General features: G+C 43.0%; 1 protein-coding gene across 3 annotated transcripts in view; it reads right to left on the bottom strand.

Moving 5' to 3' along the window:
• The window catches only part of glrba (glycine receptor, beta a), a 28,182-nt gene that overhangs the window by 9,712 nt on the left and 5,970 nt on the right, over nt 1–12,500 (bottom strand). For all 3 annotated transcript variants that reach the window (XM_083532912.1, XM_083532910.1, XM_083532911.1), the window contains exons 3-7: nt 12,141–12,247; nt 10,280–10,347; nt 9,428–9,654; nt 5,027–5,109; nt 2,207–2,347 (exon numbers count right to left, since the gene is read on the bottom strand). In XM_083532912.1, the coding sequence (XP_083389038.1) occupies nt 2,207–2,347; nt 5,027–5,109; nt 9,428–9,654; nt 10,280–10,347; nt 12,141–12,247 (626 nt within the window). The remainder of the gene's footprint in view (nt 1–2,206; nt 2,348–5,026; nt 5,110–9,427; nt 9,655–10,279; nt 10,348–12,140; nt 12,248–12,500) is intronic.

The raw sequence follows: 12,500 nt of genomic DNA, 5'->3' as shown, positions 1-12,500 counted from the left end.
AACAAAAATAGGTCCACCACCACCATCACTCACACCAACACCAATAAGACCACCACCAACATCACTTACACTCACACCAACACTGATAAGACCACCAACACTCACACCAACACCAATAAGACCACCATCGCTCACACCAACACCAATAAGACCACCAACACTCACACCAACACCAGTAAGACCACCATCACTCACACCAACACCAATAAGACCACCATCGCTCACACTAACACCAATAAGAACACCATCACTATCAACAACACTCACACCAGCACTGATAAGACCACCAACACTCACACCAACACCAATAAGACCACAACCAGCACTTACACCAACACCATCAATATCATCAATACCATCACCAATAAGACCATCACCAATAAGTCCATCATCACCATCATCACTCACACCAACAGAAATAAATCCACCACCATCACTCACACCAACACCAATACGACCACCATCACTCACACCAACACCAATATGACCAGCATCACTCACACCAACACCAATACGACCACCATCACTCACACCAACACCAATACGACCACCATCACACACACCAACACCAATACGACCACCATCACTCACACCAACACCAATACGACCAGCATCACTCACACCAACACCAATACGACCACCATCACTCACACCAACACCAATACGACCAGCATCACTCACACCAACACCAATAAGACCACCATCACTCACACCAACACCAATACGACCACCATCACTCACACCAACACCAATACGACCAGCATCACTCACACCAACACCAATAAGACCACCATCACTCACACCAACACCAATAAGACCACCATCACTCATACCAACACCAATACGACCACCATCACTCACACCAACACCAATACGACCAGCATCACTCACACCAACACCAATAAGACCACCATCACTCGTACCAACACCAATACAACCACCATCACTCACACCAACACCAATACGACCAGCATCACTCACACCAACAGCAATATGACCACCATCACTCAAACCAACACCAATACAACCACCATCACTCACACCAACACCAATAAGACCACCATCACTCACACCAACACCAATACGACCAGCATCACTCACACCAACACCAATAAGACCACCATCACTCACACTAACACCAATACGACCAGCATCACTCACACCAACACCAATACGACCAGCATCACTCACACCAACACCAATACGACCAGCATCACTCACACCAACACCAACACAAGCAAAAGCGTAGTTGCTTTAGGTCACATGACATCTTCTCCATGATGTCGTCATCAAGTACATTAAACAAATCATAATCTCTCATAATGGAAGCTACAAGTATGAAGCCTCACATTATCTTCACAAGTCAGCGTCTGTAGAAAAAGTAACCGCTTTAGTCACCTCCCCCCTACACACACACACACACACACACACACACACACACACACACACGATTAAAGAGCTTCTATATAGACACACAATTACAGAGGTACAATAAACAGCACACAGTCACATGTATACATGTGTTTCTTCAGCTCTCTCCCTCGTAAAAAGAGAACAGAGAGACGGAGAGATGACCGACCAGGTCCGAGAACAAGTTATAGACCGGAGAATTGATCTTTTGTTTTCGTTTGCTTTTCTTTCTGGGGGGTTTATTTGAGCAATTTGAATTCCTTATGATCTGAACGTTTAAAGAAGATAAATAATGAAGGTGAATAAATGAGACCAGGCCTATTTTTTTTTAGCTTGATAACTGTTTCATTATGTAGGAATTGTTGGAAAATATAAATTATAGCCTTTAATTAAAATCGAAAGAACGAGTTTTCTGAGCCATGAAGAGGCATAAAATCTATACATGCTGCATGTGACTTTCATTATAGTGCAGCCTTCTTCCAATTTACTTTGGTGAAATTCAATAAGGTTTGTAAGAAAAGGAAGGCTATATATATATATATACTGAATGTGTGTGTGTTTGTGTGTGTGTGTGTGTGTGTGTGTGTGTGTGTGTGTGTGTGTGTGTGTGTGTGTGTATATCTGTCTGGAGAAGTTTTAAATGCTTTCAGAGGCATCGATTCAGGCACAAATTAAGAGGACATAGAAAAGAAAAGTCAGCATTTTGTTGAAGAGCTTGTGGCAGCTTGTCGTGTGTGTGTGTGTGTGTGTGTGTGTGTGTGTGTGTGTGTGTGTGTGTGTGTGTGTGTGTGCAGACCTGTCCCAGAGTAGAATTTGGTGCAGTTCCTGTAAGCGATGTCCTCTTGTTTGACATCAAACTGCGGCAGAGCGATCTCGTCCATCTGAACTGGGTCACCAGACTGCCACATGAACACCAGGTCCTTCGTGGTGTAGCCGTCTGCAAATCACACACACACACACACACACACACACACACACACTTCTTTACTCCTTGTTGTTCTTTACACTGATGACATGATTTTCTTCACTGAGGCACAGTGACAAACACGGAAGCAACAGCTACTTCTTTCTGCCTCATTATTACTGATAGGAACACAGACAACATCTGACACACCTCCTTCAATGTTATTGTTCGAAACAGAGGCCACACCTTCATTATTAATAATAATAGGAACAAAGGCCATGCCTCCATCAATAGTAATAAGGGGAACAGAGGCCACACCTACATCAGTATTATTGATGGAAACAAAGGCCACACCTCCTTCACTATTAATGATGGGAACAGAGGCCACGCCTACATCACTATTAATGATGGGAACAGAAGCCACACCCACATTCATATTAATGAGGGAAAAAGAAGCCACACCCACATTCATATTAATGAGGGAAACAGAAGCCACACCTCCATCACTATTAACGAGAGAAACAGAGGCCACACCTACATCACTATTACTGAAGGGAACAGAGGCCACACCTACATTATTATTATTGATGGAAAAAAAGGCCACACTTACATCGCTATTACTGATGGTAACAAAGGCCACACCTACATAGTTATTAATGATGGGAACAGAGGCCACACCTACATTACTATTATTGATAGGAACAGAGGCCACACCTACATCACAATTAATGATAGGAACAGAGGCCACACCTACATGACTATTAATGATGGGAACAGAGGCCACACCTACATCACTATTAATGATAGGAACAGAGGCCACGCCTACATCACTATTAATGATGGGAACAGAGGCCACACCTACATCACTATTAATGATAGGAACAGAGGCCACGCCTACATCACTATTAATGATGGGAACAGAGGCCACGCCTACATCACTATTAATGATAGGAACAAAGGCCACACCTACATCACTATTAATGATGGGAACAGAGGCCACCATCATTGTGACTAATGGAAAGACAGGCCTGTATCACTGGTTGTGCCAGCTCCAGTCGTGTCACACCTCATGAAGATTGTGGACCTTTAAAGAAGTAGATGCTGACCTCCCGTACCATCTAGCATCGTACCAGCGCCAATTGGATATTACTTCATGTGGAGTTTGGACACTGGGCCTCTTCAAGTGTTTAAAGGCTCTGGCATGGAGAAGCTGGTGTTGGATGTGTGATGATCTTAAATGTATAATTTTATGAGTTGCTCAGTAGCTCCTGGTTTTATAACCACAAATGACTGTATAAGACTGTAGAAAGAACATGACTCATAATCTTACACTCCAGTACTCATGTTAGTTCTCACTCTGTTCTGTATTGTTTAAAGACTATAATCACACTCCTGATGTCACCCAAATGAGGATGGGTTCCACTTTTGAGTCTGGTTCCTCTCAAGGTTCCTTCCTCATAACATCTAAGGGAGTTTTTCCTTGCCACAGTCTCCATGGCTTCTCATCAGAGATAAATACTATAGAAAAACACTTGAGTTGACTTCATCAATACTGACACACACACACACACACACACACACACACACACACACACACACACACACACACACACACACACAAAATCCTGCAGATCCACATACATCCTGGTCTGCTATGCTGCTATGCTGCTAATACCTACTTTGCTCATATAGACTGCCTGTTTCATACAAACAGTATATTCACACATATGTGTGTGTGTGTGTGTGTGTGTGTGTGTGTGTGTGTGTGTGTGTGTGTGTGTGTGTGTGTGTTCACATGTCTTCTGTACTCTGGACCTAGCACATTTTCCTTCCCACACAGATGACTGCATTGCTGACGCACTGTGCCTTGCCCCCTACTGACTCGACAACTCACACTATACTATTTATATTAGCACACAGTAATGACTATCATTATATACTACAGAGCAAAAGTTTGTGCACCCTCAGGGTGATAGTATGGAAATTCTGCTTTATTTTTGCGAGAGAAACACTGATAAAAACAGTGCATTTTATAAAAATATTTCATTAGACGCATGTTTCATAAAACTAGGTCTGTTTTATTGATGAGCATCCAGATGTTATAGTATGATATCAAGCACAAATGTAAGGATCCAAGAACTTCCCCAAAAATATCAATGTATTAAAGGGTATTTGTATTTGTATTTGTATTTGTACCATTTTTGCTAAAACAATCACACACACACACACACACACACAAAACATTCAAGAAACAGTCGGAAAAGACAGTCTGTCTCTTCAGTTTGCATTTTCTAAAAAAATAAGGGAGAACACTGTACAGTCTGTATTGCGGAAATCAACTCAAACACACACAATACACTCTGAAAATAAATAACTTCCCGAGTGGAGATTCTAACAGAAACGTTTGGACGTATTGTAATATCTTAAAACGTAATAAATCTACACAGACGTCTCGATGCTTGGATGGTGTTCAGTGATCGCATGACTGTCACGTTCTGCTGATTTGTCCAGGCTGATAGAGGACATGTTCTTCTTGAATGAAGTACATTCACAGAAACACCATGAAGAGATCTAGAGGAGCCTGATGCACCATTTGATCTAGAGCATGGGTGTGTTGTTGGTGTTTAAGTGTGTGTGTGTGTGTGTGTGTGTGTGTGTGTGTGTGTGTGTGTGTGTGTGTGTGTGTGTGTGTGTGTGTGTGTGTATACTCACAGCTCTCTAGCTGCATCTTGCAAAGTTGTGTGTCCATGGGAAAAAGGGTGAGATCCAGTGGACATGATAGAGTCACTGACAACCTGCAAACACACACACACACACACACACACACACACACACACACGCTAAAGTTTCATATACCTTTATATAAAACTTCATTTAGACTAGATTCTGTATTTCATGAAACACAGTGTGTGTGTGTGTGTGTGTGTGTGTGTGTGTGTGTGTGTGTGTGTGTGTGTGTGTGTGTGTGAAGGAGAGGTTTATGAGCAGATACACACTGCAAGCTTCATTAGGCCCGGCTGCCTGAAGAGCCGCAGTGGCAGATGAGGAAAAAACACAGAGGCAGAGGAAAAAAGAGTGAGAGAGAGAAAAAGCGAGATTGGGTGCCTGGCCTACGGCTAACACACACATTAAAGCGCAAACCCAGAATCCTCGTCTTCTGAATCTGATACAGTCTCAAGTTCCATCTTTCCATCTTTCTGTACTGCGCAGAGCAGAGAACCTGAGACAGAGTGGAACACGACAAGGATTCGCTCAGAGACCTACAGCTTTATTGTGTGTTAATGTTCATAATCAACGATTGAAACAATCAGAGAAAACAAGCTTTCCTTGGGTTAATCACATAATCAATACACTCCAGCCAAGCACACAGAGTTCCCCCCCCCCACACACACACACACACGGCTAAACAATATGACCATGTGAGCTGTCTGTCTGTCTGTCTGTCTGTCTATCTATCTATCTATTTACTTCTTCTTCTTCTTTCGGCTTCTCCCATTAGGGGGCGCCACAGCAGATCATCCGTCTCCATACCCCCCTGTCCTCCACATCTGCCTCTACCTGCACGTCTCCCCTCACCACATCCATAAACCTCCTCCTTGGTCTTTCTCTTTTCCTCCTTCCTGGTGGCTCCATCCTCAGCATTCTCCTACTGATATACCCCATGTCCCTCCTCTGCACATGTCCAAACCATCTCAATCTCACCTCCCTCACCTTGTCTCTAAAATTCGCAGTCCCTTTAATAAACTCATTTCTAATCCTGTCCATCGTCGTCACTCCCAATAAAAACCTCAACATCTTCAGCTCTGCTACCTCCAGCTCCACCTCCTGTTTTTTACTCAATGCCACTGTCTCTAAACCATACAACATCTCAGGTCTCACCACAGTCCTATAAACTTTCCCTTTCACTCTCACAGATACTCTTCTATCACAAATCACTCCTGCTATCACTCTTCTCCACCCACTCCACCCTGCCTGCACTCTTTTCTTCACTTCTCTAACACACTCTCCATTACTTTGCACTGTTGACCCCAGGAACCTGAACTCCTCCACCTTCTCCACCTCTTCTCCCTGCAACCACACCCCTCCACTGCCCTCCCTCTCATTCACACACATGTACTCTCTTTTAGTGACATTTCTCTTTCCATCCACAAGAACAGTTTAAACACCTCCAATGTTCCTGGTCTTACTCCTTTTCCACTTGGTCTCCTGAACACACAACATCTCTACTGCTGTCAGACGTCTGATATATATATATATATATATATGTACACAGTTTCTCATAAAAGTAAGTGCACCCCTCACTTATCAGCAACCATTGTAGTGTATCTTCTCAGGGGACAATACTATAGAAATATATTATTATTATTATTATTATTATTATTATTATTATTATTATTATTATTATATTTAAATATTATAATAATAAGTAGTCAATATGCAGCTTGTATAACAGTACAGATTTATTGTCCTCTAAAAAGAACTCAACATGCAGCCAATATTATCTCAATAACTGCCAACAAAAGTGAGTCCACCCTCAGTGAACATGTCGAAGTGTGAATATTGTGTGTGAGCACCACTGTTATGTAGCACTGCTTTAATCCTCCTGGGTGTGGAATTCACCAGAGCTGCACAGGTTGTTGCTGGGATCCTCTTCCACTCCTCCATAATGACATCACCGAGCTGCTGGATGTTAAACACATGGCGCTTCTCCACCTTCTGCTTGATGATGACCCATAGGTGCCTATAGGGTTCAGGTCTGGAGACATACTTGTCCACTTCATCACCTTCAACTTCAGCTTCCTCAGGAAGGCAGTTGTGACCTTGTCAGTGTGTTGAAAAACTGCCGAGCAGCCGTTTTCTGCTTCAGAATGTCACAGCACATGTTGGAAACCATGTTTCCCTCAATAAACTGGAGCTCCTCAGTACCAGCATCACTCACGTAGCCCCAGATCAGGATGCTACCACCACCATGCATGACTGTAGGTGAAACACAATGTTCTTGGTTCTCCTCAACCAGGGCATCACCACAAATGATGAACAAAACAAGTTTATCTTAGTCTCTTCAGACCACAGGACATGGTTTTGTAATTCATGCTATTGGAGAGGTTGATTTCAGCAACTGCTTTCTTGTTAGCCAGCTTCTGAAGAGGCTTTCTTCTAAGACGACGGCATGCAAAATGACTTGTTGCCGTTTGTTCTCATCACTGACAAATGGCCCTTCCACTTCTGCAACCTCCAATGCTGCAGCACTCATGCATCTGTTTTTTGAAGCAGCTTCTGCACCTGACACACAGCACGAGTACTCAACTTCTTTGATGGACCCTTGCGAGGCCTGTTCTTAGTGGAACCCTTCTTGGAAAACCTCTGTATGACCCTGACCACTGTACTGTAACTCAGTTTCAGGGTGTTTCTGATCTTCTTACAGCCTCTGCATTTTTGTGGAGAGCAACAATTCAAATTCAAACTCAGAGTCTTTACCATGAGGTGCATGTAGAACATCAAGTGGTCAGTACGAGAGAATTGGACTCAAAGCAACACATTTTAACTGCTCTAATACAAGATACACACATTTCTCTGATTCTGTCAAGCAGACAAAAACATCAACATGATGAATAGGACATTTGGCTTAGCATGATTACATGATGTACAGATGTTATCACTGAGGGTGTACTCACTTTTGTTGGCAGCCTTTTCGACAATAATGGCTGTATGTTGAGTTATTGTAAGAATTGTAGTCTTTAATGATTTTGGGGTCATTGTTCTGCTGCAGAATAACTTCAGGACCAATCAGACATTTCCCTGATACTACTGCATGATGGAGAAGTATCTGCCTGTATTTCTTAGCATTGAGGACACAATTAATCCTGACCAACTCTCCAACTCCAATTGCAGAAACAAAGCTGCTAACCTGCGGGTACCCTCCACCGTGCTTTACTGTTGCCTGCAGAAACTCATTATTGTACCACTTTTCAGCCCCCTTAGCAAACAACCTGCACCATTTTTCTGCCCCAGTTCCTATGTTTTCATGCAGAGTTGAGTCGCTTAGCCTTGTTTTCATGTCAGAGGTTTGGCTTTTTGACTGCAATTCCTCCATAAAGACCACTTCTGACCAGATTTCTCAGGACAGTAGATATGTCCCTGGGTCCCAATGTTTTCTTCCAGTTCTTTGCAGAAGGCACTGCTGAACCTCTTCTGATACTGAAGTGAAGGAAGCATGATGCGTCTTTTATTACCCAACATTAAGTTTGCTTGTCCACTACACCACTACATCTACGCTCCTTAACTTCGCCCGTTTCTTTGTGCTTCTTCAAAACAGGTGGAATCTTGAAAACCTTTGAAATCTGTGCCTGGGCGAGACTTTAATGATGCAGTAGGACTCCCTCATGTATTGTTGCTGAGCTCAATTTTGACGTGGTGCATGATCTGTGACACCTGTCTTCCACACCCTCACCTTGTTAGCAGAGTTTGGCTTCTCACCCAGTTTGAAGCTGCTACGCAACTGTTTTAGTTTCAGTTAATGACTGGGTTTCAAACTACATATGAAATTGATGATCATTAGCACCATCTTGAATCAGAAACTTGAGTCTGATCCTACAAAATCCCTGAATTTGTGTGCAAAAGTAAGAACTGAAAAGCAGAGGGAGATCATTTGATTTGACATTTACTTTCCATTTTGTTAATTGATAAAAATGAATTATTAACACTTATTTTTCTCCTAAAACTTTTGCACATTTCTGTATGTACACTACTACTGTTAATTAATATATATTAATGGACTATATGTTTTTTTCTTTGCAGCTTGAGGAAGTTCCCTTTTGCAGTCCTAATAGCCGTTATTCATCAGTATGATGTACAAACTACTCCACGCGTGATTCATGAAACTGTCGGACGACATCAAAAACCGAGTGATAGATCCGTTTAAAACCTTCATCTCTTCTCTGTAAATATTTACATGACATAAGCATGAGACACACCCCAAGTGTCTCTGATTATTCACCTAATTTACATAAAAAACATGCCCCGATTTTGGTGAATGCTTCATTTCTGAGCTCATATAATGAAAGCGCAGAACAGATATGCGGAAGAGGAAGGAAGAAGTGAAGTAGAAATGACCTCATGCTAATAAGAACGTCGCCATTGCGGAAGATGAACAGCAGGATGTTCTCCTGCGTCACGTCGTGGAAGTTGGCGTTCTTCTCATTGGCGAAAAACAGATCGGGCTTCCACAGGCACTGGAACATTTTCGGGTCCACAGTCAGAGCGTCGGACTTGAAGTCTGTTGGCAGACGCAACCTCGGGTCGTTCCAGCGCTGCCGCAGGAAAATGTTCACACGGTAATCCTGAAAAATGAACACAGAGCAAGAGAAAGCAACTGTTTCAATTTCATAAATGATAGATAGATAGATAGATAGATAGATAGATAGATAGATAGATAGATAGATAGATAGATAGATAGATAGATAGATAGATAGATAGATAGATAGAAAAAATAATAAATGAATGGGTGGATGGATGGATAAAGAGTTTGGATGGATGGATGGATGAATGGATGGATGGATGGATGGATGGATGGATGGATGGATGGATGGATGGATGGATAAAGAGTTTGGATGGATGGATGGATGGATGGATGGATGGATGGATGGATGGATGGATGGATGGATGGATAAAGAGTTTGGATGGATGGATGGATGGATGGATGGATGGATGGATAAAGAGTTTGATTGGATGGATTGATGGATGGATGGATGAATAGATGGATGGATGAATAGATGGATGGATGGATGAATAGATGGATGGATGAATGGATGGATGGATGGATGAATAGATGGATGGATGAATGGATGGATGGATGGATGAATAGATGGATGGATGAATGGATGGATGGCTAAAATTATGTTTTAGATAAATTGATAAACATAATTTAAAAGGGCACAATATAACAGTATAAATGAAGTTGTTTACCATTGTGGTCTCTTGAATTGAGCCAAAGCTGTTTATGAAAATGTTCACCTTATCCTCCACTGGGATGCCTACACACACACACACACACACACACACACACACACACACACACACACACACACATTAATTCATGATAGTGGTGTGTATTCGTATGAAATCTATAACTGCAAAATGTACCTCAAATATAGAACTTTGAAAGGAATGCTTTTGCTCAAGCATGATTGTGGAATGAGGGCTCTTGTCCTTTGCCGCTTTGATACCACACTCCTGTACCACACTCCTGTTCTACACTCCTGTACCACACTCCTGTTCTACACTCCTGTACCACACTCCTGTTCTACACTCCTGTACCACACTTCTGTACCACACTTCTGTACCACTCTTCTGTTCTACACTCCTGTACCACACTCCTGTACCACACTTCTGTACCACACTCCTGTACCACACTTCTGTACCACGCTCCTGTACCACTCTTCTGTTTTACGCTCCTGTACCACTTTTCTGTTCTACACTCCTGTACCACACTTCTGTACCACGCTCCTGTACCACACTTCTGTACCACGCTCCTGTACCACGCTCCTGTACCACTCTTCTGTTTTACGCTCCTGTACCACTCTTCTGTTCTACACTCCTGTACCACGCTCCTGTACCACGCTCCTGTACCACGCTCCTGTACCACTTTTCTGTTCTACACTCCTGTACCACGCTCCTGTACCACACTTCTGTACCACGCTCCTGTACCACGCTCGTGTTCTAGGTTCCTGTACCACACTTCTGTACCACGCTCCTGTAGAACTCTTCTGTTCTACGCTCCTGTACCACGCTCCTGTACCACACTTCTGTACCACGCTCCAGTACCACACTTCTGTACCACGCTCCTGTACCACTCTTCTGTTCTACGCTCCTGTACCACACTTCTGTACCACGCTCCTGTACCACGCTCCTGTACCACTCTTCTGTTCTACGCTCCTGTACCACACTTCTGTACCATGCTCCTGTACCACGCTCCTGTACCACTCTTCTGTTCTACGCTCCTGTACCACTCTTCTGTTCTACGCTCCTGTACCACTCTTCTGTTCTACGCTCCTGTACCACACTTCTGTACCAGGCTCCTGTACCACACTTCTGTACCACTCTTCTGTTCTACGCTCCTGTACCACTCTTCTGTTCTACACTCCTGTACCACTCTTCTGTTCTACACTCCTGTACCACACTTCTGTACCACGCTTCTGTACCACACTTCTGTACCACGCTTCTGTACCACTCTTCTGTTCTACACTCCTGTTCCACTCTCCTGTACAACGCTCGTGTTCTACGTTCCTGTACCACACTTCTGTAACACGCTCCTGTACCACGCTCCTGTACCACACTTCTGTACCACTCTTCTGTTCTACACTCCTGTTCTACGCTCCTGTACCACGCTCGTGTTCTAGGTTCCTGTACCACACTTCTGTAACACGCTCCTGTACCACGCCCCTGTAACACACTTCTGTAACACACTCCTGTTCTACGTTCCTGTTCTACACTCCTGTATCATGCTCCTGTACCACTAAACTACACTCCTGTACCACGCTGTAATTCCAACATCATTTTTGTGACACTCGAGAGCTTCTAATTATCCAGTACACTCCAATTACAGTCCTAATGAGCTCATCTATATCTATACTTTGAGCTTGTCAGATCTGTGTACAAACTGTACCTGGGTTTACTTTGTAGGACTTTCTGGAAATTTCTATATAATTGTGCTGAAACTCATGCTGAGGCATTAAAGCATATGAATAGATCCTTAGATCACAACATTCAGATTATGGTCTTTGTGTAGAAATAAAGATAATGAGTTTGTAGCATTGGACAGCAGTACCTTGGAAGTTGGGCCGGATTCGGGAGTCATAAGTCACGAGCAAACGGTTCAGGATATTGCTGGTCGAATTGGCAGGAACTCGATCGAGGTCCTCGGCTGATAACTGACTGTAATGGAGAAACAAAATCACCCACTCTACACATTCTATACTAAAAGATCTTTAGCAGAGATCTCGATAAACAGTGCGCAGCAAAAGTGTTGCTGACAGCATTCCCTAATAGTGCTCAAGCTAGTGGTAAACTTGGCTTGTGTATTAGTTCAATTAATCATCAAAACAATCAAATGCAATTTTTTTTTTATACAACCCCAATTCCAAAAAAGTTGGGACACTGTGTAAAAAGTAAATAAAAACAGTATGCA

The sequence above is a fragment of the Silurus aristotelis genome (genome assembly GCF_946808225.1).
Source record: "Silurus aristotelis genome assembly, chromosome: 27".
Taxonomy (NCBI): domain Eukaryota; kingdom Metazoa; phylum Chordata; class Actinopteri; order Siluriformes; family Siluridae; genus Silurus; species Silurus aristotelis.
The sequence above is the reverse complement of the archived record's forward strand: the minus strand, read 5'-3'. Positions and strand labels throughout refer to the sequence as shown.